General features: G+C 40.3%; 1 protein-coding gene across 3 annotated transcripts; it reads right to left on the minus strand.

Moving 5' to 3' along the window:
- Positions 1-1,275: 1,275 nt before the first annotated feature.
- On the minus strand, positions 1,276-26,063 carry TXLNG (taxilin gamma). 3 transcript variants are annotated; one of them, XM_071557113.1, is made up of 10 exons: positions 25,919-26,063; positions 16,483-16,795; positions 15,723-15,814; positions 12,379-12,549; positions 11,467-11,661; positions 9,952-10,071; positions 8,877-8,951; positions 6,151-6,243; positions 5,521-5,616; positions 1,276-2,399 (listed from the first exon to the last, which is right to left on the minus strand). In XM_071557113.1, exons 1-10 carry the CDS (start codon positions 26,030-26,032, stop codon positions 2,301-2,303), a joined length of 1,368 nt encoding a protein of 455 aa, XP_071413214.1. In that variant the 5' UTR covers positions 26,033-26,063; the 3' UTR covers positions 1,276-2,300. The 3 variants fall into 3 exon arrangements, with proteins under 3 accessions (XP_071413214.1, XP_071413046.1, XP_071413136.1); XM_071556945.1 differs by having other exon boundaries at positions 2,311-4,530; XM_071557035.1 differs by lacking the exon at positions 25,919-26,063 and adding an exon at positions 21,029-21,050 and having other exon boundaries at positions 2,311-4,530.
- Between the last annotated feature and the right edge of the window lie 1,509 nt (positions 26,064-27,572).

Below are 27,572 nucleotides of genomic sequence, written 5' to 3' on the forward strand. Positions count from 1 at the left end.
ACCAAAGCAAAACCAGAATGGAACAAGAAGTACCTGTGAGGAATAACTTGCTAAAGGTCTAGAAGCAAGTATCTTTGAGTACATCAAACACACACGCCTGGTGCCCTGGCAGCTGGGCTGGAGGGCTCAGAATGCAGCTGGTGAAAGAGGTTCTCCCCTCAGACCTACTCTACCCAGAAGTACAGCTCAAATGTGTGTGTGCATGTGCATTAACAAAAGAGCCTTAGCACCTGATTAAAAAAGGAAAAAGCCAGAATCCCCAGCTATTAACTGCAACCAAATCTCCCTCTAGCAAAAGCTTGCAAATCTGACCAGTTTTCATAAGGAACTGGGAAGTCTAGGGAAGATCCAAGGAAGTAGTAACAGATTTGACTCCTGTATCAGCATGCAGTGGAAGGAGAGAAATAGGAGCAGAGGCCGTGCCCTTTGACAAGACAAGTTTCAGATATGAGGAAATACTTTGAAGTACAAGGAGAGCATCTACAACCAGGCAGTGTACTTAGATTTCCAAAATACCTGGCACAGCTCTACAAAAGACCTTGCTCACCTTTTATGCAACAGGTATCTTTAAACAAGTTAGCAAATTCTTTTCAATTAAAAAATTAATGCTATCTTCAGTGTCACAGAGACACCAGAGTATGTTTTTGTAGGGCAATTCTAAATGCTACCTAGAAAAAACAGACACAAAGGAAAACTGAACTCGAAACCAGTTCCAAAACAAAACACGTTTAGGGAAGCTGCCAAGTGCTAGGGAATATGCCAGGAATGACAGACAGAACGCTTTCCAGTATTAGGAAACTGGGAGAAAGTGTACATTAGTAACAATTGATCCCACAGAATGGGGAGCACTTGATGAACTTACTGGAAAACCTCATTTGTAACATAAACCCCCATATTTTTCACACTGCACCCCATGGAACTATGATGCATAAATTCTGGGAGACACAGGACACAAGTAGAATTCAAAGCAGCCAGGCACAGGTTCAGCCAGAGCTCCTGCCCTCCCTGCTCTGACTGACCCTAAGGTGAGGTGATCACAGAGTGCAGGACTCACCCCTCAGCCTGTGCCATGCCAGGAACTACTGCCAGGAATGTGCAAGTCACCAACACAACCCTGGAACAGCCCCTTCACAGGGCAGCTCACTGGAACAATACGCTTGAACTCAAATTTCACATCTTTTAATTTTCACTCTTGATTTTTCAAATAAATACAGCTTCAGTAGATTCAGTTAGAAGACATGAATATGATGTTAAAGAAAAACTCAGAGTCCAATATATTAAGCATACTTATTTACTTAATCTATACAGAATCGAGTAGATAAAATTTCAGATTCACATTAGTGAAAAATCTCTACAAAATGTTTTTGAAAAGCAAAACAAAGACTGCCTGTTCATTTATCATTTTTCCTCATGAAAGCAGACATGGGTTGTAAAAATAAAGCAGTGTGTTTAGCACAAACTAGATTTCTGCATCACTTTTTCACAGTTATTTCCATCTACAGTCCAAAGAGGTAGATTTTCTGCAACACCTGAGAATTGAACTGTAACGTAACCAGGTGTAATGAAAGGAAGGATGAAACATTAGAGATACAGCCCTAACTTACTCGTGTATGTATACATGTATTTGGGTCTTGAATCGCATACAATTTAGCTTTTCACAGCTTAATTGTGGTGAAACTGTCAATCAGGCCTCCAAGTTTTAACAATTAAACACACTCATCTCAGGCTACATCAGTTACATCCCAAGTTAAACAGTTTGTAGTAGTGGGAGAAAGGCAGTAATACAAATTTACTTAAAAACCCTACTGGAGCCCATTTGGCTGCAGTCTGGCAGTGCAATAGCCTGCAGTGTGGCAGATCAGTGACAGTGCTGAGCTTAACCCTTGCATCAATTTGTTTTGGTATTTTTTTTAACAACAGTTTTTAAGCAATGCATGAAACTCTGTCGACTGGTTTCAGGAAGCAAAGTACAGCTTGCCTTGACCAGGTAAGTTGCTATGATATGGGTATGTTGAGGGTAGGAAAGAAAAGATATCCCCATTTTAAAACCCTTTCCCTTGGGGCACTCTGCTTCATTTACATGTTTAGTCAGTAATAGATATATATTTGTATTGCTGTTCTATACATCTGTCATTTCTCAAAAAAGCCTTTAAAATATTCTTGCAGCAGGGTCCAAAAATTCACTCTTGCCTCCATATAGAACGTGCACTGTAGAAAGAATTGTTCAGGATACAAATGTCCAAATAATAAACTGTAAAAACAGAAAACTGCATGTCCTACCTTGCCAAGGGTATGATGCATCAGATGCAAAGTTTTTCACCTTTCCTCAAGAAAATTACTTCATGCTTAGTGTTAGCTGAAAACCAGTTCTCGGAACAACTACTTTTCCAAGCTTGATTCTATAAAGCAAGTAATTTGAACAGCAAGTCTGAAATACTTCTTTCCAGTTATTTTTTTATGCCGTGGTTAAGCATAATCAACATTTCAAAGCTCTGAGTCTAACTTGACTGACTGCACATTGCTATCTTTTTTTCATTCCTGCATTGTGCTTGGATCACAAACACCAAACCCACACAAATCCAGGAGAAAGATGGCCAGCTTCCCATTTGCTCCATTTCAGAAATGTCAGTTTTGCACAGTTCCTCTTAGTGGTATAAGCTAAAACACATTTATTAGGCCTTACATAACCTTACTCTCTCTCAAAGACAGCTATGTTATTTCAACATCCATTACTACATGAAAAGGATTGGGAGCTCAGTGCAGCCTGAACATTCAAGTAATTTAGCCACTGAACTGTCAAGGGCAATGGGAGTGGGAAGCTTGTTGAGATGTGCTTGATTCAGAAATTCCCTCCCAAGTAAGTGCAAAGAACTTTAAGTACCAGAAAAGGCTACACATGTTCGTATTTCTTAAAATGACAGCAACCAAAACTAGAGAGTAAATGCATGGGAACTAAAGTTAAGGACAGCTTGGACTTATATCACATTGCCTTGCCAAAAGTAAGTGTTGGTCCGAGTTTCTTTCAAGAAAAGTCATAATGGGGTCTCAAATTTTCCAAGAAAATATGATATGGTTTAAGGTTAACAAGAAAGCTTTGCTTGTGGTATGTTAGTGTAAGAATGTGAAGTACCATCTTTACCAGAAAACCTGACTGGGAAGGCACTCTGACAACTGGGACAGCTTTGGGGTTGAATATGCAGGAAGTTCCACACCGTATTTCAGGAAAAGTATGTCAATCTTAATGTTCAACTATTCTCAGTATATGCTTACTCAAATACATCACAGTCCAGCTAACAGAGAAAGCCTATTAGCCAGACTTATGTCTTCTACACCTCCAGCAATGTCTGTTTTCCATCCCTTCAGATAATCCAGGTATTTGCTCAGACAGTACTCGATTTCCCAAGTCAGGATAACTATGTGCAGCTGAGAGGGAAGAATATAACCAACACCTGTGCAACAGGCTCCACAACTGCAAAACCCCACTTGGTAACATTGCTGTTCATTTTCTCACACATTTATACTCAACATGTTCACAGGCAGGGCAAACAGTCCAAACTAACCTTTATGACACAACCCTGAGACATCTGCAAAAAGCTGTACACCCTGTTTCACCAGCTGCAAATTATTGTATTTCAAAGCTGTTTTTTTCATACCACAAAGGACATAAAACCCTTTACATGTATCTTTTACTATATTCTGGACCTTTACTTTTTCTTTCATATATATGGAAACGTACTAGGGGGGGAAGCTGACATTTTTTACTGGCCATGAGACATCCTTATGTAGATAAAAGTTACTGAAAAATCGGTAATCTTTAGTAGACAGAGCATGAACAAAACCAGAGTGCTGTTCTTCAAAACAAAGATGTGACCTGCTGTCACCATTTTCCCCAAACGATGTTCTATCTGTACACAGTCTTCCATGACAGTGATTTGTGTTGTGGGGAGGAAACACACATGCATCCTTTTATGGAAAAATACTTTCTTTTAAAAAATGAGGCAGATGTGCAACACAGTTGTGGAAAATTTATAGTTTAAGCTATTTAAAGCTGCTATGCAGCTTCCTGTACCACATAAGTCCAGTAGTTCTAAGAAAATACAGATATGGTAGAAAAAGTAAGAAAATTTTCACCACAAAACCAAATAGTTACCACCAACAGAGAAAGTTATACACAAAATATATCTCTCAATACAGTGTTTACACTTCATTTTAGTCTACAGATTCAGTGCCAGGAACAGGACTTGTCGAGACAGTCTTTTCGGAGCTATTTGCCGCACATGATTCTGCATCGGGTTGGATTCCTTGTTCCGTGTCAATGGGACTCCCCAGCTCCTCGTGGGAATTGAGCGTGCAGGACTGCAACACCTGCACAGCTAGATCCACATCTGCTTCTCTAAGGGAAACCTGCTCCTTGAGCACTTCCACTTTCTCATTCAGCTCGTTCCTTTCCGTCTGAAGGGCCCTGCACAGCTTCTCCAAACGCTCCAGTTTTATTTGAAAGCCTTTGTATTCTTTATCTCTTACAGTTTTCTGAAGGACAAAAGAAATAAAAACTGGAGGTTTTTTTCCTAAATTAATGGAAAGAATCACCACTATTTAATCCTGAATATTAAGCCTTAATTAATCCAGTTGGTCAAATTCCATCTGAACTGGAGCTAATTTCCTCAGAATACTTCACCTAACTACACTTCAGATGGTTTGTCTGAGCTGCAGTGGAATGGACACTTAAAAACCAGCAATGAGGACTACATGGGTACTTAATGCTAACTGTAACTGAGGGCTGGGCATCAATCAGGACCCTGATATGAAATGCCATAAAGCAGCCAATTACAACCCAGATAATGGCAATTACAGGGAGGAGAAGGGCATAAAAGTATGAAATACACAATCCAGCAGCAGAATCCAGGTCAGAAGGTACCATACTCCTGGCTCTAACTAACTCCCTGTAAGAACAGAAGGTAAGTGGTGTTTTAGCAGAAGCTACATGACCCAGCACAGTTTGGCAAGGTGACACCTCACAAACCTGAACTAGGCCTTAGACAATGCGGGCACAACTGGACTGCACTGCTCTTGCCAGACTGCAAGTAAGTAATGGCACTTCATGACCTCAAAAGCAGCAGCAATACAAGAAAACAACTGATCCCTTACACATGGGTTAGTTCCTCATGTCAGTCTTGTATATTTAAAATACATTTCTATTGCAGCACTGGTTGAACTTTGCTGAGCATATTAAAATTCAGTCAATCCACTCAGCTCATATGATTTCATAAACATTATCCCACCAATTAAACAGTAAGCAAAGATGAGGCTCAATTTTTTTGTGCCATTGGTTTAGATTTACGTAACAGCCTTCCATTTCCCAAGCCTGAGGAGAACAATACCTTACACAATAGAAAACACAACACAGACAATCTAAAAAGAGGCTGTGTATTATTTCCAGTTCTCTAAAACTGAAAAATTATGGAGTTCTCTAGGACTCAGACTCAAGCCAAGCCATACTGCTGCTGAAAAGATAATTACCTCTTCAGCCATTTGCAGAAGAGCCTTGTTGTTGTTTTCCCATTTGGTACGCCACACAATGGTTTCCTTTTCCAGTTTCTTAATCTTCTTTGTCATCTACAAAAGATAAATTAAACATTTAATTTTGTGGCTTGTGTTGCAACGTAGGTGGTTTTACATGAGTAATTAGACTTCTTAGCCTTATTTTCCAAGTCCAGTTTGAACAAGTTATTTTGGAAAAGTGTTTCTGCACAAAATCAACCCCACAAATACAGATTCTGCATTCAAAGAAAACAAGATTGAGTCTTACATGAAACAGACTAGCAACTTTCAAGTACAAATAACAAAAAGCTCCAGGAAAAGAAGTTTTAAAACATTGAGCACAGAGAATGAGAAATTAGAATTTATGTATTATCCAAGTATGTAAAAAAACAGAAAAAATTACCTTTCTCTTCCATAATATGACAAATTCTTATGCCCTGTCTTATGATTCAAATTAAATGTCAAAATACTCCATATATTTTCAGAAGGTAAACACAAAATCTAAAATGCAACCCACTAACAGCATGCATCTCTACATGAATTTTCTATAATATTTCTGTATTACTTCCATATTTATGTATTACTTTTTATAGGTAATCCTATAAATACCTTCTCCATTTCTTGCCTGAAAGTTGTAAAGAGCTCATTACTTTTTGCCATGGTGGTCTGGAATTCTTCAAACTTATCCATATAAAGAGAAAGCTGTTGGAAAAGAGGCAGGAACATTAATCTGAGCAGTGGTATACAAAAATATTAAGGTACAAGGCAAAATTAAACTGGAAGTAGTAAAACATGAACTTATTTTTTTTAGCTATCCTACCATTTCCATTTGAGGAAGATGCAGAACTTTTAAAAAACCATGCTATTCAAATGATATGTGAAATAGAGTTCTGTGTTTACTGAACAGCAAGACACTGACATAAAAAAATATGTTTAATAAAGTGTCGAAAGACATCACAGTTCATCATTACCTCATTTTCACTTCCCCACTATAAAAAAACCTATCTGTGAACATCCACATCTACAGGAAATTGAGCACATGGTTAGTGAAATTAAATACCTACCTTTCCACCTTAGCCAGCCAAAGCTAATAACCAAGACTGGCACAAAATAAACATGATTGATTCCTGAAAGCAAAATATGCATTCATAACCAGTGTAATCTGCCCACTGAGCAAAAATCATGGGAAGTGAATATTGACAAGAAATTAATGTAACAGTGAAGAGCATTAACATTTGAAAACAGAAAAACATTCTGCCCCGCACCACAAGGTCAATCACCAAGAAAAAAACTGCAAAGTATGTTTAATTATATAGTTTTAAAAAATGTTTGATTCTTATTAAAACAACTTAATTGGTGTGTGATTTTATGTTTTAAGAAGACATGACCATTTAGTAGCAACTTCGTACTTCCACTGAAGAGTAATCAGTTCTCTCAATTCTTACATGAGGGGTTGCAGGAAATAGAACTCAGAGCACAGAAATACTGTATTTTACTCTATTAGCAAAGGAAATTTCATAAAAGGAATTAGCCCAGCTTGTCAGCAGTACATCAGGATTCTTTGCCATTATTGTCACTGAACATTGTAGCTCATCTAATTCTACAAAAAATATTTGTCAGCCACAGGAAACCACAAACTATACTCACTGTAACTATCAAAAAGCACAACAAAACAGGCAGTAAGATTTAAATAAACAGTAACCAACCATGAGAAAAAATCATAAAGCACTAAGCGTGGCAAAAACTCCTATTTGGAAGTATCTGGATATTCATGAGTTCAAGTCCAATGGAGATGTGTATGATTACATTTTACTACACACATACACATGCTTTAAACATATCTCTTGGAAATCTTAGAAAAGAATTAGGCACAGTAAGTGTGAAAAAAAGGACATGGAACAGCTTTCAAAGAGACTGTCATGGTTTAAGCCAGCTGGCAACCAAGCACCACACAGCTGCTCACTCGCCACCACTCCCCAGCTGGGTGGGATGGGGAGGAGAACCAAAAGTGAAAATTGTAAGCTGAGGTAAGAACAGTTTAATAACTGAAACAAAGTAAAATATATTAATAATAGATGGTAATAACGATGATAAAAAGCAAAAAAACAAGTGATGCACAATACAGTTGCTCACCCTGCTGCTGATACCAGATCCCATCCCTAAACCCCTATCAACGCCCTTTCAGTTTATTTACTGAGCATGATGTTCTGTGGTGTGGGATATCCCTTTGGCCTGTTGGAGTCACCTGTCCTGGCTATGCTCCCTCCCAGTTTTTTTATTTTTCTGTGTACCTCCTCACTAGCAAAGCAGAACACACACAAGAGTCCTTGGCTTAGAATAAACACAACTTACCAACAGCCATAACATCAGTGTGCTATCAGTGTTATTCCTGTAGTGAATCCCAAACAGAGCACTGTACCAGCTGCTGAGAAGAAATTAACTCTAGACCAGCTGAAACCAGGACAGAGACTTTGTACAAAACCTCAACTGAAGCAGTAACAGACATACAGTGAATGGAATATCTACTGCTTCTCAGGTGCCCCGATGCTGTCTGAAACCACCATTTCCATGTGCCCTACTTGATGAGCTCATGTGTGGTTAATGACTGCAGGTGATCCAGAACCAAACATCAAAAGCTGGACACCATCTCTCCTCTCTCAGAGAGGTTTCTGCTGTACCATTTACAATTACAGAAAGAAAGTAATTTGAAGACAGCAGGGGTTTTGTGTGGACAGAGATACTCAGGTTACTAAATCTGAGTAACACAGGGATAAACGTGATACTGCTTGCTCCCAATCCTCCATCCTTCCAGGATGAGACTGAAACAGTAAAAACATACCCTAAAACCTGCCTGGGTAGAAATCCCCACCCAACTTTTGATAATCTCAAGGGCCTCTATGGTATGAACAGCTACATAAAAAAAACAAAGATAAAAAGAGTGAACAAGAGCTTCCAGACAGGTCAAGCTTTCTTAAACTTTTCTTCTTAAATTTTCCTATATTCTTTATAATATTAATACTATTAATTTTAAAGGACACTAACTCCAGAAATTCCATGTTTAGCACCTTTCAGTAATAGTACTCTCCAGATATATTAAACAGCAAGTACAAAACATCAAGTCATTACAATTTATACTTCATGCCTCACTGCTGAAGAGTTACCTTCCAGAAATACAATTTATGATTTAATTAAAAAAAATACCAAGTATTTTTCACAAGCACTTGATGAATGTTAAGTTTCTTTCCAATGTTGTGTTATGTTCACTACAGTCACGAATCTCCTGATATCTTCTATTCAAAACTGTTACTGAATATCTCTCCATTAAAAAAAGATACCTGCTGCTTCAGCTGAGCTTCCTGTTGCTTCATCTGTTCACATTTGTGTCTGGACTCTGTAGCTTCTTTTAGCAGCTATAAAAACAATGCAAAAAGCCACATAATGAAAAAAGTATTCCTAAGAACAGCTTAACTTGATCTACGATGAAAAATGAACAAACCTTAACATCACCCAGGGGCTATTCAACTGTGTCTTCTCACATGGGTTTTTTTATTACTATACTGTACTTTCACATACAAAATTTAAAGCATGTTTTGGCACGCACAGATTTTTATTGAGACATTTTTCTAATTGGCAGCACGAGTCAATGTTTCTATTTCTGTAGCAAGTTTGAGCTGCTAAATTTATTAACAGTTCATTAACAAACTGTATGTAATTTATAACTGTTTCATAACCTAATTTATTTTCCACTTTTGTTTTTCCAGTCACTAACACTACCTTTACAGACTAGTTCAAATAGATTTTGTTTCAACTTGACACCATTTTGTAGGTTCATCTTGGAAGAGATTTTCATCAGCTTATGACTCAGAAATGATGTTCAAAAAACCCCAACAATCCAACAGTGAATGATAATTTTAATTATACAGAAAAAGCAAGGCTTTTGCCTAGAAGTTAAAGATGCATTGTAAGAAAACTCCTTAGAAGGCTGCAAGTAAAATGCTGATTATCAAAACACAAATAAAACATCACCATAGTTTTGGGCGGGGGGGAAACAGTGCAGAAGAGCACATGCTTTACTCTGCATTTGTTATTTCTTATAGCAGAAATCCAGAGGTTACAACTGTTGACTGTAAGAAAGCACCTTTGGGGTTTCAGCTCATTTCCCAGTCTAATTAAAATCTAAATGATGTTCAGCACATTTGCTGAGAAAGGCAAGTAATGTTACAGTTTGCATTCTTAGTATGGACATTAATATTCTAGGCATCATACACAAAACTTACATTTCAGTCTGATTGTTAAAATCTATCCTAACTTTCAAAAGACAGTCATTTCCATTGGCTGTATTTGCTTTAAATAGTGAAAAGTCTGGTTTGGTGGGTTTTATTTCTCCTAAAACACAAAGAATTCACTTACAAACTCCCGTTCTCGCTGATGTTTTTCTTCTGCTTCTTTAATAAGTTGGCTAGTTTGCTGAAGTTTGGCATCCACAAGTTGCTGCTGCAGTTCCTTATGTTTGAACACTTGATCAATATGCTAAAGGAAAAAAGAAAATCACAGCAGTCAAATATAGGCAGTGTGCTGGTCAGTGAAGGCAGGTGTAGTGTTTGGAGAGATACACATTGTTCCCAGTTTCATGCAAAGGAAAAAGTGGCAAGAGTGTTTTACGTGCCTTTCCTCCCCCCCTCTATCTCCACACATTGTAACTACCTTTTCTTGCCTTTCCCAGGAGCCAGGTGACTGCTTTTATCAAATTGAGCTAATACTGCCAATCACTTCAGACAAGGCATTTCAAAAACCCTGTAGCAAGCAGTCCACATCCTTATTTCTCAAGTTAGTTTATCTACCTCTAACCCTCACTGAACTTTGTTGCATCTAAAAGCTCTAGTTCTCATTATTAAAAAAAGCTGAAAATAAGCAAAGTTTGGAAAAAGAGTTTATTTAACTGATGAAATTCCACAAATCACTGAATTTTTGCAGTCTTCCTATCTTTTCTCTTCCCCACAGACTCTCATGGTAGATACAAACATTCCATGATCACAAAAGGTGGGGAACTAGCCTATAGAGAGCTTCCTAACTGAGATTTAAAACAAAACAAAAAACCCAAAACGAACACAAGCAAAAAACAACTCCCCAGAAACAGCTGAAAAATTATACTCCAAACCTCCTGTGCCAACTAAGAACCAGCCAACTAATCTCTTATCTGTAGAACTCCATGGAGCTCAGCTCTCTCTGGACAAGGAGAATTGGCTGTTTTCCACCACTGTAGCTTAAGCAGCTAGCTCACATCCTGGTGCCAGTTAAAGCCAGCTCAGTTAGCCCTATGGCAGATGCACTTCCATGACACCAGGCCAAATACATTCTTAAAGCACAATAGCTTATTTGGATGCTATGCCAACAAGAGCAACTATGTCCACAAAAAAGCTTCCCAAGAAGACCCCAACCTTAATGAATCAAAAGAAATAAGACTTTTATATCCCCTCCCATTATGACGAGAAATCAGTTTTTAATTACTTCAACTATTAATATATATGTTGGAAGTAACCTTTGGAAGCCACTTAGTCCACTCAAACCAGGGTCAACTTCAAAGCCTGATCAGGTTACTCACACCTGGCCCAGGTGAGTTCTGAATACCTCTACAGACAGAGATTCCACAATCTCTGGGCAACTTATTTCTATTTGATCCCTTTTACTGTGAAAGACTTTTTCCAATGCATCTTGAACTTAAGATATTCAAAACTAGACAGGAAAGGCAGATAGTGGGCCAAACAGTTATTAAATTTTTCCCAGTAGTGAAGTAAAAAGAATAATGTAAAAAATTATATATACAATGGCTGTAAATCATGATGGGTTTTGCTTCCCTTTTGATAATTATCTGATGCTTACAATCAAGGAACTAATAAAATCCCATTAGAATTATACTGTAAGCACCTCCTCTCGCAATGCATACTGTTCAATGAGCTTCTTCAGTTTTTCCCCCAGTTCAATGTTCTCCTGTCGGAGCTTGGCATTGTGTATATCATGCTGTTCCAGTTGAGCCTGAATTTCATTCAGTGTAATCTGGAAGTGTGCAGTTGCTTCTTTCCGTCTTTCTTCTTCTTCACGGGCTTGCTGCATGTTTTCTTCCTTTCATGAGAGAATATTAAGTGTTTAGGTCAAACCATAAGTATTTTTGAGTCAGAAACAAGGGTAATAATTCACTCCTGTACAGTTTCAGCTTCTAAAGTACTAGAACTAATACAAGCCACAATCATAATACACTATTCTAACTACCCATGTAAAGTGTGCAGAATCCAGAAATTCCAAAACTTTTAGATAATCTTGTCCTTACCACTACCAACATTACTGAGAGGCTGGTATTAAGATGCTACATAAATACCTTTGCAAGTGTCAGAATTACTTAGATACAAAAAAGAGCATTGATACCATAATGAAATTTCCTGCAGCGATCACAGATAAGAATCTCTTGGCTCTCTTCCATTTCACTCCCATCCATTAAATTGACAGAATTAAGCCTTTTTTGACACCCTGCCATTTCATGCTGCTATTATGTCACTTGTGCTATTTTTTTCAGCAGTCATCAGCACTGCTCCCAGAAAGAAATATGACTGGATCAAATATTGCAAGTATAAACTGGTTTGAGGGGGAAAAAAACCCAGTGAGTCAACTACCCCTGTATTCTTTACCTTAAAATGAGATGCACTTATACCACATGCCACTCACCTCCCACAGGTACAGGCAATGGGCAAAGTGGCAAGTAAAAAGCAGCAGTCCTGATTTTTAGCAGTGATCAGTAAGTACTTCCACCACCAGCAGCACTTTAATTTATGTAAACAAACTAACCTTCAAAGTTTTGTTATGACGCTGAAGCTCCCGACAAAGAGATTCCAGTTTGCTACGTGCCAAAATGGCCTTGCTATGCTCACTCTGCAAGTGGACTTTCTCCTTCACAACCTGTGCTTGCTTCTTCTGCAGTATCTTCATCTGCTTTTGAACATTCCGGCTCTCCTCCAACTAGCATTAGAGAACAAATTTGTTAAATAAACATAGCTGAAGTTATCTTTATGCATCTAGATGAGCACACTGAAGAAACTTTTAAACATTTTGGATGAAAATAAAGAAGTTAAATTTCATCAAGACCCCAAGCTGATCTTAAAGAGAAACTACCATCACACTACAGATAATTCTAAATGTATAAGGACAGAAGATGAAAATACACAAATTCCAAGTTAACAAACATTTGCCTTTGAGGAACAGGCACCTGTTGTTGACCGTGAGCTATCAGCCTGCATTCAACCACAGGGGTAGGAGTAGCCCTGTGAAAGAAGGACATTGCAGATACAATTGAAAACCCACTGAGATTGGCTCTTCAACAAGTCACAACTTTTCTCACTCTTATCTAGACGGTACATACAGCTGTTTATCCAACGGGTCTTGTTTTTACTATCAAAAAGAAAAACCACAGAACTGTGCAGAGTTCCTTCTTGTCAGCATGAACTCCTACCAAGGCAAGCAGTAATCGATACAAGGTTGTGAAACACTGTGGTATTTTAGAAAGGAACAGACAAAACTAGCAGCCCTGACAATTCAAGACAAATAATATTAAAGCTACACAGCCCACTCTTTGCCTTAAGAGATCTGCAGTCTCAAACAACGTAAGCAAAATTTTTGTTCTATTTCCTTGAGGTTGTTTAGATGGTAGATTATACACCTAAACACTGTATATATATTCCAAAATCTATTCTATTGCTATCCAAGAAACAGAATCAAGAGAGCAAGTTCCATTATATGTGATTTTTGGGCTCCCTGAGAAACCATATTATTTGGAGTCTGTTCTAGTGCAAAGAAAGTGTTATGCTGCTCCTCATTAGACAGTGCCTCAGCCACAGGAAAAGAGGACTGACAATGAGGAACATAACTATGACAGAAGAATAATACAATGCTGGCTTTCTGAAAGAGCTCAAAATAATGTTGAAGTACAGAAGAAAGAATAAATAAAGACCTCTATGACAACAGTAAATTAAATGTTTATTTAATCCAGTTAAGGGAATGTTTTCACATCCAAACGTAAAAAGCCTGTTCTTGTGGCCAGAAAACAGCACTTGAAGTGTGGGCTATTTGAATATCTCTGAAACTTCAGGCCTGTAAAAGTATGCCAGTGTGAGCCATATCACCAAGGATGCAAACCCTCCTGCATCCCAGACTGATCTCCTGATAGATTCCAAATTAGGAAAAAAAAATTGTGGAAGATCTTTTGCCAGGAGAGAGGCATTCCTACCTTTATTGTACAGTCCTTTTCATGAGACACCACTGAAAAACCTGACAGTGAGCTTTAAAGATGAATCTTTAAAAAAAGAAAAAAAGCATTGTAGGTGCACTGTCATGAACAGTTCAAACCTCTTCTGGCATTAAAGCTGACACCTATGCCAGTGGTTCACCACCACTTATCACGAAGAGAAGAATGCATCTTACAAGGAACACAATCAGATCCATCCTAAGCTTTCTAAGGGGAACAGGGGTATCTCTAAGGCTCAAGTAGCTGAAACAGAGCTATTCTTATATCCAGACAAGCTCCCACCCAGCTTCCCAGCCATTCTGAGCATCTTGGGGAAAGCAAGTGGTTTTCTACAATGGTTACTATGTATGGACTGTGAATGCCTATTCTGCCCAGTGACTATGGATCCCTTTCTGGGAGGGCAAAAAGCACGATCCCATCTCTTCCGATTGCAAAGCTTCTTGAAGGAAATTACAACAATTCATCTGATGTAGCTGCTCCCCAGCTGTTTTGAGATCTTTCCTTCAGCTATAAAACTCCAAGTCAGGATAGTGCAAACTGTTTTCTTTCTGCAGAATTGAGGGATTCATGCTGGCCTAGTTCCTCATGCAGGTAATCATCATCACCACTGCGAGCTGACATGAGAGCTCAAATACAAAAGGCATCACATGCACAAGCAACTGCCCAAAAGAACCAACTCATTTTATTGCATTTTGCTCTCAATATCAAAGCCCATTTTTAGATGGGCTCCCCATCCTTGAGTTGCACTATGGAACTCTTGCTGTTTCTCATTTAAATGAAAGTGACTTTTTAGAGAAGCTCCTGGTTTTGAAGGAAATGAACTCATGTGAACAAGAGTACGGGAGAGAGAGCAAGGAAAACAAAGCAAAAATGTAACAGACCTCCAAGGAGGACTTGGGATTTCCTTAACAGAACTAATTTAAATCAGTTTTTAAGTAATTAATATTGCCTCTGTGAGTAAAAAGACTACCCACTAGATCAGCTTTAAAGTTTTGGAGACATTATTAATCTCAAAGGAAAAGAAGTCATGCCACATTGTGCAGCCATTATGTCATTTTCAGAAACATTTGGATATGAGACATTTGACATCTACAGAAAGAAAATCTTATGCTTTTGTCAAGCTTTTCAATTATCTCTTTAGTTTGTATTCCTTTTATGATAACAAATATGGTGGGAACACACACACAGACACACACACACAGACACACACACACTCTGTTTCCATTCCTGTCTGTCCCTGTCTCAAGACAAACAAATCAAGTGTTGTCATCTCCAGGAACATTCTGGGAAGTGAAACTTAATGAGCCTTCCCTCTAAGCCCCCCAGTTTTGTGATCAATTAATTTAGAGAATAAATTATCATTTCACCCACTTGAGATAGGAATGCATTTTATGAACTGCTTCTTTTTCATTTGTTACTGAAGAAACGTAGACTTTTCTACCCATTCCTTTGCATCATCAGGTAGCACAAAGCCAGATTAAACCTAGATCTTTCCAATGTTCCCTATTCCCCCAAAATCACTGAGTTAAATGTAACTGAATATTTTTTCCCCAAAATTTCTGTATGACCGTATGTTCTTCCTCTTTATCCTACAGGGTGTAAATTATAAAACATTAGCAGAAAAACATTATCAACAGAGAAAAAAAGGAAAATAATTACTAGCTTTTCTGTAATCCTAATATTATGCTTCAACATTGAGTTATCAAAACCTATTTTTTTTTTGGCTTTAGGCAGTCACATAGAACTACATACTCATAGTCAGCTTGAGTGTCCTTTTTTTTTACCAACACTATAAAATATTCAAAATCAATTACTGTCCTTTTTTAGTTGTAGCATTCCACAGTTCATATTAACACATGAATAACTCCTGCCATCTTTACAAATTACTTACCAGATCAGCATACTTCTTGCACAAAGCTGCCAGCTTTTCTTCTGGAGTAGAAAGTGTATTCAAGGCTTGCATTAGTAATAACACTTCTTTTCCTATTAAATGGATGAAAGACAATGATATTGAGGAAAAAAACATACCAGAAAGGCAGCTTGTCTTTAGAAGCAAAATCCATGAGAAATTAGTGAGTTAAGTTGTTCTCTGGTTTGATAGCTGCATAATCCCAACTGATAACAAATGGGAAGTCATCAGAACAAGAATAAAATTGTCTTGCCTTATGTGCCATTCAACAACTCATACAGCAAAAATTATTCTTAAAATCACAAAAATATTTCTCGTTTATAATAGGACAGATAAAAAGAAAACATTTTAGATTTAATTTTTTCAAATTTAAGTTTTGGTATTAAAAGATAATCACACAAATGTTTTTAAGAAGCATTTGGAATGTAATTATCAGCTGTGCTTTGGCAGCATTGAACACCAAAATTCCATATTCAAACCAAAAAATTTAAAAAGTTGATTAGTAATTACTATGTTGTTATTATTATTAAAGTTCCAATAAAAATAGCATTGCCAGCTGAAGGAATCTTACATATCCATTACGAACTGTCTTTTCCTAAGCAGAAGTGCAGTTTCTCAAAATATCCTGTTAAAGGTGACAAGTTTTTGGCTACAGAGTAAATTTGAGACAAAGAGCAAACGTGTAGCTATTTGACAAAAATATTAAAGCCATTTAAAAATCAAAATGCAAAAGAAGACACACCCAAAGTTTTCTCCTTGTGTTTTTCACTATCTGGATCTTGTTGGCCATCAGGTGGATCCGTACGCGCTTCTTCTCTTCCAGGAGTATCCTCACGAGACTCTTGGGAGCAGCACGTGGATCCCGGGAGCTTCCTGTTCTTCGTGATACACTCAGCTTCTTCCAACGTGCCTGTGTTTTCCAGACTGTAACAGTTGGACTGTGCACTCTGCAGCACTGCATCAGATAATTCATTGCACTTGCTCTTCCCCAGCTGGTCCTGGTTATTCATTCCCATCTCCTGTGATCCAACTTCTTCCATGGCACCACCAACCACCTTCAGAACAGAAAGGAGAAAGTGAAGTAAACAGTCAAGCAAATGTGTTTAAAATGAAAACTGCCAGCCTTCTTTTGCATGGACAAAAAAAGAGAAAAATTAAAAAAAAATCACCTGCTAGGAAATCTCCATAAATACATTGCTTCAGTGACACAGAGCAAGAGCTGAACTACTTCAATCACAGTGCCAAGTATGACTGTCAGGTTTTAACTGGAGAATATTGGCTGTTACTATAAAAATGACAAACAGGACCAGGAACACATCTGTTTTTGAAATGGCAAATTTCTCATCTATAAAATCACCTAGAAAAGTGAGTATTAACTGGCTTCAGATTTGGAGTCCTCCTACCTATGATTTTTAACAATACATTATTTCCACTCAATTAAACAGAACTTTCTCTAAAGACTTCCTAAAATGCAAAATATTTAATCATTTAACCAGGAAGTTAAACATCACCAGTTGTTTTAATTCTGCTGTGATATGATCATATTTTAGAGTAAAACACCTGATGTTCTTGATATAATGCTCTATAGCTTATCAAGCTGCTACCAGACTCCTCTCTCAATCACCTGAACAGTATTCTCAATGCCTCAATTACACTTAAGGCTGGTAAGAACCTTGAGGGTGTTTGGTTGAGTGTGTTTGTTTTGTTCATTTGGTTACACTGCAGAGGCTGGGACTGTGTGGAGGTGGCTGGGTATTTTTTTGCTGTCCATTTTCAATCCCCCCTATACAACATGCACTGATAGTTAAAAGCATGATAGACAGAGCTGAGCTCACTTCACTGCCAAAGTAAAGGGATCATTCTCATTGATTTATTTTTCTAACTGAAAGTAAGTTTCCTTAAAATCATAAGGAATTGTAGAGACAAGGCTTGTTTATATGCAGAGTTTTGCTGTTTAAGTACAAATTAATTTCAGATTATCTTACATTTTCATATTAAAAAAAAGTGCCAATTCTTAAAGCCAGGAGTTTGCACTGGGTTTTATACTCTGCACAGGACTGTTTTCCTCTTCAAAAGAAATTAACCAACATCAAAGGAATGCAGCCAACACTAATATATTGTGAGATATCTTTTGACACCCAATTTGTTCAGCATGCTTGAAAGAGTTATTTAAAAATCATTAAACAAATATATCATTTTTCCAATATTAATGCCTAACAGCTTTGTTGTTCTCTATTCTTAAAGCAAGTCCCTTGCTCTAGACCTTATCTCGAGGTAGATCCATCCTTGAGAAGATGGAATTCACACAGGATCTTTCACAAAGGGCAGTAAGCTTTTTAACTGCAAATAAGCTGGATAGATATTAAGGAGCAACTTCTGACTTACCAAGGAAGATTGACAAGGCATAGCTCTTTATAAGTGTAGAAATGACGCACGTGCTTTATGTATGTGTGTATGGCCAAACTTCGCAAAGGAAGATTTGGGAAGGGCTCTCCCCACGTGGGTGTGCCCTTCCAGCCTGCGCAGTGGATTTTTTAGGTGAGGCACAGCGTGCACAGAACTGGCCCCACCGTTTAAGTCCCAAGGTCCATCTGCCACGGCCAAGCGAGCTTGGACAGTGACAGTGAAGTCCTTGGGACTGTCACAGCACCCGGTACTGACTGGGGCTGACCCTGCTGAGCATCCGAGATCTGACGGGATCGGATGGCAGGGAGGCTGAACTGCCCGGTACGGTCTCCACTGTGCTTTATGGACAAATATCAATGCACTGCAGTTTTATTGTCCAGTCATATCAGACAACATACTTGATAAATGCCTACAAAGGTCATGCAGTAATTGAATTGGTGTAACAAACAACCAATTTCAACATTTTATATCTCTAAAAAGTCAACTGTAAAATGTGCAGTTTTTTCATTAGCTTGTCTTAAATTGTGGGTCTTTCATGGGCATGGGAAAGGTTTACCCCCCCTGCATGTTTGGGGTCAGCTAAACAAACAAGAAGCTTCACAAAAATAGACAAGAAATGTGAAAATAGCACAGCTAACTTAGGCTTTCTGTATGTACCAATGGTTGAAACCAATAAAAAGAATCACAGAATCAACTGGGTTGGAAAAGACCTCCAAGATCATCAAGTCCAACCCTTGATCCAACTCCAGTCTGTCACCGATCATGGCACCCAGTGTCACGTCCAGTCTCAGTTTAAAAATCTCCAGGGATGGTGAATCCACCACCTCTCTGGGCAGCCCATTACAATGCCTGATTCCTCCCTCTGTAAAGAATTTTTTTCTGATGTACAACTTAAATTTCCCCTGGCAGAGCTTAAGTCTGTGCCCCCTTGTCCTACTGCTGACTGCCTGGCATAGATATACCGTAAATCCCATGATTCATATAGTAGCCAATGTGTCACATTAAATCGACAGGAGAGGGAAGACCAGACTATTCTGAACACGACATGATACCAGAGCAACAGTGGTACCAACACAAGGGCTGAAACTGGCAGTTTTTCCATCACATAGAACATAAACTTCTGATGTGAATACTTGTGCTGAAGAAGTCTGGCAAAATATAGGGAAAGTCTGCTCTAAACTCACAAGTTTCTGGTTTGGCACAGCATTTCCAGACTTTGATATCCATAAACAGACTTGAGAGTTTCTTTTTAAAAGCAGAGCGCAAAATTGCCAGCAGCTCCAACAGAAGCTGAGAAGGCCTGACTGGCTGTGGTTACAGACTGAACAACAGCAGTGCCCAAGCAGCTTTGCTATCATTTTATTCCCCTTTTTCATACCCACCTCCTCTGTGCTAGCAACAACATTCATGGAACTTGTTTTAACACAATTTACAGCCAGATCAGTTCCTCACCCCAGTTCATTGCACAGCAATAGGCAATCCTGCCAACCAGGAGTGCGAGCAGGATGATTGGAAAGAAGCCAAAGCATGAGAGTCACTAAAAAATAAAAGTCAACCTAAGCCCAGTCAGAGCACAAAGAACCAAACATAAAATACCTTATCTCACCACAGGTACACAGTTAACACTGGCTACAGAAGTACCAGAACACTGTCAAGATGTTCACGAGAAGCACTGTTTCAAATTTAAACTGAAAAATTTTCACTGGTTATTATCTGAGAAAATCCTGTCATTTCTGGGGGAAAAAAACCCAACAAATCTGGGCAGGGGCATACACATATGACCAGAAAGTCATTACACATCCATCTCTCTTCCAGCAAACCATCATAGTAACCTGGACATCAATTCAGGGTTGGCAATTCACATGCATATTCTAAAGCATCTGGAAGTTTGACGAAGTGAACACCAATCTCATTAATTCAGCAGAGCTTTTTGTTGAAGTCAAATTAGGTGTCAGTTCAATTTTTTACTGACAATAAAAATTTCCAAACTCTTGAATATTCTCTATCCTTTGTCAAAAAAACACCAGGATTTTTAGAATTTCACACTCATTCTCTGAAGTCTAGCAGAGAAGTTAGAAATAACCTATCAGCACACTGAACTGAAGAACAACATTTGCCTACAAGTTTCCTGCATGTTTGCAATATATTTGAAAATCATAAAGATGGTGAAAATATAGAACTTTCTTGCAGCTTTCCAGAGAACATGGAACTAATCCAAGCTTACTGGCAAGCAAGGATGTTCCCTGCAAAATTGAAGCTCAGTGTAGCAGTAGACAGGTTTTATAAAAATATCCAGTTTTCTTATCTTAAATATAATTACAAATTGCTGGCCACAGGCTGGAATACTGTATCTAAAGAAGTGGTTCCACCAGCAGCTAGGTTTGGTAATATAATAAAAAAACCCCAACTCAACACACCCCAAAAAACCTTCTTAACCTCTATCCAGTTGTAGTCCATAAGTTCTAGCAAATGTGACAGCACTGGCATGACATATTAAAATTATAATTCATTTAACCTAGATTAGAAAGTGTGTGTTTTTCATTTTAAAAAACAGAAGTCTGCCATTGCCTGACACAGACCACAGGCACTAATAGCTTGATGACATCCTGATTAGGACCAACAAAGAATTTTCTACAACAGATGTCACTTCAGATATTAAAAACAATAACCAGAAGTTTAATAAGTAACAGCATTCTTACACTTAATGCTATTATTAAAATATTAACTGCCGGTAGTTGCAGATTTGGTCTGCATGAAGCTTCCAGGTGAAGTCCAGCAATAATAAACATCCCACTGAGAACATTAAGTACCAAATCATATTAATATCAGTGAAATTGCTCCCTCCTTATTGAGGCAATGGTCAGAACAACCCCAAATCTTACCTCTTATCTTTCCAAATGTGTGCTCATCAGACTAGTGAACTTCTCAGTTTAACATTCCAGCCAGAACAGAGCATTTCCCACAGCACATTGTATAATAGTGCTGATTCAGTACTGACTGAATAAAAACAAAACTACCCCAGCAAAGTCCTTCCACTGCAATCACTGCTACCTTTTCTAGCTGCTACCACGCTCTCTCAGCTTCCAGCCAGCTTCAACCACAGGTAGCTCATAATCCGACAGAACAGGATCAGATTATTATATGCCTAGAAAGATTTCCAGAGAGGCAAAAAGAGTATGTTGCACAGGTAAAGTGCAACTTTGTAAGATCATAAAATAATTTATCAAAATTCAAAACTCTACCATTAAAAAAAGATATTTCCTACCTACCTAGCTGTGAAACCAGCTATTACAAGACACTGACATTTCTGAAAAGCATATAATCTTCAAGCTATTTAAGGCAGAGCTTGAGGATGACTGTAGGAAAATTACTGGTAACACTGAAAACTTTGGCATGAACAGGAGCAATCAGTCTTCTGCTCTGCTCTCTCAACTTATACCCTGATCAAAAAAGGTGCACATCAGGAAAACTTTACTTACTTCATACCTAAAAGATCAGAGTACAAACCAGATATCCTGTTTATGATACTGGCTATGACCACAGGAGCCTAAGCCAGCTTTTGTTCAAGCAGGACTGCATCAGTAACATGCACTGCACATAAGGATAAAACAGACACCTGGGTAGAACTGGCCCTACCAGCACAGCACAATGTGTCAACCAGACTTTGTTGTTCTATTACCTACACAAGTCTGTAACACACAGTGCTACCTAAAAGGGACTGGCTAATTGCCACTATGTGCACCTGTGTTCCATACTTCCCCTAAACCACCTGAAAACACTTCTCTGTACCTTTTATTAAAAGAAACCGTAACTTCAGTAGCTACACCAATGTTCTTTTTCTCCTGTATGTTACCCAATTATCCTAAAAAATACAAGCACCAGAATTGATCTACCAAAACATCTGCACAGCCATAGCAGCAGTTGGCCTTTGCTGTGAAAAGATGCTTGAAACTGTAGCCTCTGGAATTGATAATACTTCCAAGAAATATCCTGGAAGCTTTGGAAGAAATGTATGTACATAAACCAGATTTTCACAACTGTAAGAGAAACTCATTAAACAAGTAAATACAAAATCATTTGCTCAGCGTCAGGCTCCAAAAAATACACTCTGAATGACGCTGTTCAGCTGACTACATTTTCAAACTTACTGCATGTGCAGCAGGACACAAGTCTTATACCCCTTTATCCTGACCAATTCCATTAAAACAACCTGTAGTAAAACAGTATGTCTTATTTATCATAAACGTTTATGGTTCCTAACAAATTTTAGGCATCCTGCATCCCAAAAATTTACTTTTCCTGTTAACAGAGAGAAGCTTACTTTGAAAACATATACGTAATATACTTTTCCTCAGTGAAGATACTCAAGAAGACTTTATGTAACATCACTGTATCAACTGTGGAAAGATCAGTCATTCTTGGTATCAATTTTACTTCTAACTTCTCCAGGAAAACTACCATTTTAGGCTGTCACAGAATTTGAATTTTATAGTAGGTACACCTTCATCCACTGGTACACACACAATTATTCAGATGCATGTGACCACAAGACTAGCTTAGTAAGTTATTACTCCATGCAATATCTGAATGATCATGCAGACTAATTATACCTTTCTGAAAACCTAATGGCCTCTGAGGTGGCTTCCTCACTGAACAAAGACCTTAGTTGTGAGATCTGAGTCATTTCAAGCAAACATCTCCCCCTGTTCTGTCATTACATTGAAAACTACGTTCTATGCACTCATTTATCTACTTTAAAAACACTGGACTGAGGCACCTGCAATATTGCTCATCACTAGTTTCAAAGCACTACAAGATTAGAAGTCCCAACACAGTTGAGGACAATTAAGAAATAACTTACTTCCAAAATTTTGTATTTTGCCTTTATAAAAGTTACTACAGATTTAATGTTAACAGTTCCACTATTAATACTCCTGGCTGCACAGTTCAAGATGTGGTCTTTGATATGGGTTCAGACATGCACATTCTCACATGACCCCTCTGCTTATAGTCCTTCCCTTTTTCTGTTACCTTTACCACACTTTTTTCTTGCTCTTTCAGTGGCCTCATGACACAGATGACAAGCCTGCTTTTAAGAAAAGCTTTTTCATTTACCTCAAACACAACCACAAAGGGGGAAAAAAACCCCTCTTCCCTCATTTAGCTTAAGACATGAAAACACTTCAGTGGTGCATCTCTCATGCACCCGGCCCCAGGCCCCAGTATGAGCTCAGAAATGCTTGTTAGGCCTTGGCCTTGACAAAAAGCACCTGGGCTGAGCTCCTCTGGAGCTTATCAGAAACACTGTCTGCTCCCAGGAACCAGTGCTGTCTAACAAGCTCATGGTTTTTAACAAACAGCCTGGGAAAGTTACTGTTCTTACCTCAATAACAACCCAAGTGAAACAATATTTTTGTTTCTGAACCTTCAAGGAAAGTTATCGACCGAAACTGCAGCCAGGATGAAAAATTATTATGACTAAAGCCCCCTCTCTTGCAACCTTATAAACAGACGTGCTAAGAGAGATCTCTTGAGTTCTGCTGGACCACAGTGGGCTGTGGCCACATCTCCCTCTGAGGGGGCACCTCTCAGAGCCAGCAAACTCCTTGGAGCACCACTGCCAAATGCTGAGGAAGGAGTCTGGGCTGATACCACTGCTCAAGGCTCCACTCTGCTCCTGGAGAACACAGAAAGGCATCTGACGTGAGTACTTCCCTGGATTTGAGGGGAATTTTTCACCTTGCACATACTCTTCAGATCTGTGTGCATGCAAGTGTGAATGTGCTATAGCAGCTGTACTGAGAATGTGTGAACCTTGGAGATTCTCAAGTACTTCAGATTTGTAAGCGAGGCCTGGGAGTTCCTCTTGTGCTATAGTAAATTGTACATTTTTGTTAAATTGTTTAACTTAAGCTATTGATTAAGTGCTGCTAAAACCTTTGGGCCTAATCTGTTGGTCAAGTCCATGGCTAAGTTTGGCAGGAGGATCCACTCTGAGCCTTGTGGCTCAACAGGGGGGTCTCCCTTACTCTTTTTTATCCCTACCCTTTCCAATCCTTATCATTTCTCCCCCCCTCCCTTCCCCAGCCTCCAAATAGATAATTTTGGGTTGATTTTAGTTTAGAGTGACTGATTTTAGTAATTTTTTTCTGTGCTAACCACATAGTAAGTAGTAGAGGGAACTTTGCCAGCAAATTCTGTCACCCTTTTACCTTTATATTAAACCTCTTTTGCCAGTGATTCCTTGAGTGACCTAAAAATATTCATGACAAGCACTTCCTGTAATTCTAGCAAAAAATTCACTGTGGGAACCCAAAGCTTATATGGAAACTTTCAGTGCATTTACACACAGGGCAAAGGGTTGCACATTTTGTCAGCCTTTTTTTAATATAAGCATCTGAGACAGGTGCTAATTAAGAAAACATTTAATATAGCATGAATCACTTCTGCCAATGAGGTTTCACTTCCTCTTTACTATAAACCAAATACTTCTCTAGTCATCCACAGTATGATTCTGGAACAAGCAGGGTAGACAAGTTCTGAATTCCCAATGCAAACAGGTCACAAGGAACCTAAAAATAAAGAAGCTCCTGTGTATCAAGGCAGGGGGAGGGAAATCTCCAAGAGTGCTGAACGATTTTTAATTCACAGAAAAAAGTTCAAAGTAAAATTTGCTTAACATTGCCTATCACATTTTATCTCTTCTAAAAATTGCATTTCCTTTGACTGTAAATACTTGAAATAATAGGGAATGCAGGTTTGTTCGGTGTTTTTTTCCCCTCTTCTTTTTTAAACATCATCATCATCTGATTTCACAACAGACATTAAAGTTACTTTCAAGTCACTTCTTAGGAAAGATCTTGAGAAAACTTATAGCAAAAGACGGTGCTTTTCATTGAGGAAAACTAGCTCCGTGGTCTCCCAGACGTCTAACAGCCAAAACAAACAACCAGCGGCACCGCAAAGTTACTATTTCTGGGATGTTGTTATCCTTTGCACCCACGGAAAAAAGTTACCGCAAAAAGCCACTTGAATTTATGTAAGGGCACCGGATGATACTTAAGCAGCACAAGAAATTAGCAAGGCGGTTCTGTCACATTAAACACCGAGTGGGTGATATTACATAGAGCTGTTGAATTACAGCATATTTTAAGTTTCTGCTGTTGCGCGACCAAGTACGTGTATTTCAGTCTTTTCCTACATGGGCGCGCAACCAGAAATTACTGTGAAATCACTGGGGACAGCGCTGTTTTCAGTTTGGTTTCGGCAGAGAACGGGACCAAAAAAAAAAAACACCACCCTTTTTTCCCCCTTTCGGAGGGTGGTAAAACGCTCCCGCCGCCCCCGCGCGGAGCCCCCTCCGCTGCCGCGGGGCTGGGCACGGGGGGCTGCGGCGGGACCGGGGGGCGGCCGAGCCCCCGAAGCCTCCACGTGGTGCCGCCCCCGCGGGCCGTGCCCGGCATGGACCGCCCCGAGCCCCCCGAGCGGTGGAGGGGCCGCCCCGGCCCCGCGGGGCGAGCGCCGCTCCCCGGGGACCACCGCCGGCACGTCCCCGGCCGGCACAGACTCGCGGCTGCCGCGGGGCGTCCGGGCTCGGCGGGAGCGCGGACTGCGGGTCCCGGGAGCGGCGGAGGCGCTGCCCGCTGCTGCCCCGTGCGCCCGGGCCGGGCGGCCGCGTGGGGACGGGGCAGGCGGGGAGCGCAGCGCCGCACGCCGGCGGGAAGGGGAGGCAGAGCGCCCGACCGCCGGGCCCGACCGCGTCGCCGTCTCACCTCGGGGCTGACGCTCGGGGCCGCCGCTGCCTGGTCCCCGCCGCTCGGACTCGGACTCGGGCTCGGGCTCCGCCGGGTCGGTCCCGCCGCGCCGCCGCCCCCGCGCGTCGCCATGATGTGACGGCAGCATCCAAACAAGTGCCGAGCGCGGGGCACCGGAAGTGCTCCCCGCGGCCCCGCCCCTCTCCCGGCCGCAGCCAATCGCCACTCAGTTCTGCCCTCACGTGGGAGAGACCACGCCCTCCCAGGCGCGGGGCGTGCCGGGAGCTGTAGTCCCGCCCTGGAGGGCCGGGGGCGCGGCGGGGCCGCGGGTGAGCGGTGTCAGTGGCGGCCGGTCCCGCCCTGGGTCCCGCCTACCCCGTCGCTATTCCTGCCTTGGGCACGGCTTTGAAGTCCGCGCCCGCCCAGCGGCGTGGCCGTGACGGGGCAGGGCGCGGGGCGGTGCCCTGGGGGGGTGGTGGGGTCAGCAGAGCCCTAAAAGGGGCAGCTGGTCCGACCTGCTCGGGCCGGGCACCCCAGAGGCGGGATGGAGTCCGGGCGGCCCTTGGGAATCTCCACTGTGGGAGGCTCCTGGAGGCACTCGGTGACACTCGGCGGAGCTGCTGCTCCTGCAGGAAAAGTAGGGCATGTGTGCGGGAGAGGGAGTTGCGCAAGGAAGTTGTGGCAGGAATTGCTGTGGCAGGAATTGCTGTGCAGGTGTAGCCGAGGCCGGGACTGACTGCAGGGAGCGCATCTCCCGGAGGTGCCGGTGCATCCGTCGGCACGGGGGGCCTGGGCTTAAGGATCGCTCCTGTGCCCCCCGCCCGTGCCAGGTGCACGGGGGAGCTGCGGGTGTCGCGACCACTGTGGAATAACATAAACAGGGGCAAGCAAACAGCCTGGAGATACATACATTTCGGCTTTCCAGGGAAATAACTTACCCACTTCATATATGGTGGGAATTTTAGAGTTGCATAATAAAAAGTACCACTCTAAACCTCCCTAAGCACTTAGTACTTTAGAGAATAGGTCAAGTGTCAGTGTTGAATAAAGTCGCTGCAGTGAGGCAGTACCTGCTTAAATTATTTTGTCCTTGTATCCTAAATCTATACTTGCCAGAACTATTCAACTGTTGGAAGATGAAAAATAATTTTACATTTTTGCATATCATCCTGATCTTCAGATGCAGGTTTTCTCCTACAAAATAAAACACTTGTTCTTTTACTTACATGCATAATAATGCTACAATTCTTGGATAAAGAAAGAAGGACCCTCCTCTTCCCCAGCAGAATTTCGTTGTTTTAGGAGTTTGCTCATGCATCCCTTCGTTAGAAAGCAGCAAGAGATATATTCAAATATGCTCCATTTGATCCCAGGTTGGCTCATGCAACCCTCAAATAGGGCTTGAACATTACTTGTAATTTCTCCCAAGCATTATTTGAAAGTATATATATGTAGCAAAACATAAATTACTTTTGCACTCTTCCCCTTTCAGGCACTTTTTGGAATAGAAAGAAGATTATTTACAAATATGAGCTACTTAGAGAATGGAATAAAGAACCACAGAGCTGTTGCTGGCAGCAAGCCATTACTGTAATAAAATTAATTGTGAGGCCTTTTTTAAGGAATTTGGGTGCCAAGGAGGTCAGCATACATTGTGCAGCAGAAGCCATAG

This window comes from Pithys albifrons, chromosome 1 (assembly GCF_047495875.1).
Source record: "Pithys albifrons albifrons isolate INPA30051 chromosome 1, PitAlb_v1, whole genome shotgun sequence".
In the NCBI taxonomy this organism is placed as follows: Eukaryota; Metazoa; Chordata; class Aves; order Passeriformes; family Thamnophilidae; genus Pithys; species Pithys albifrons.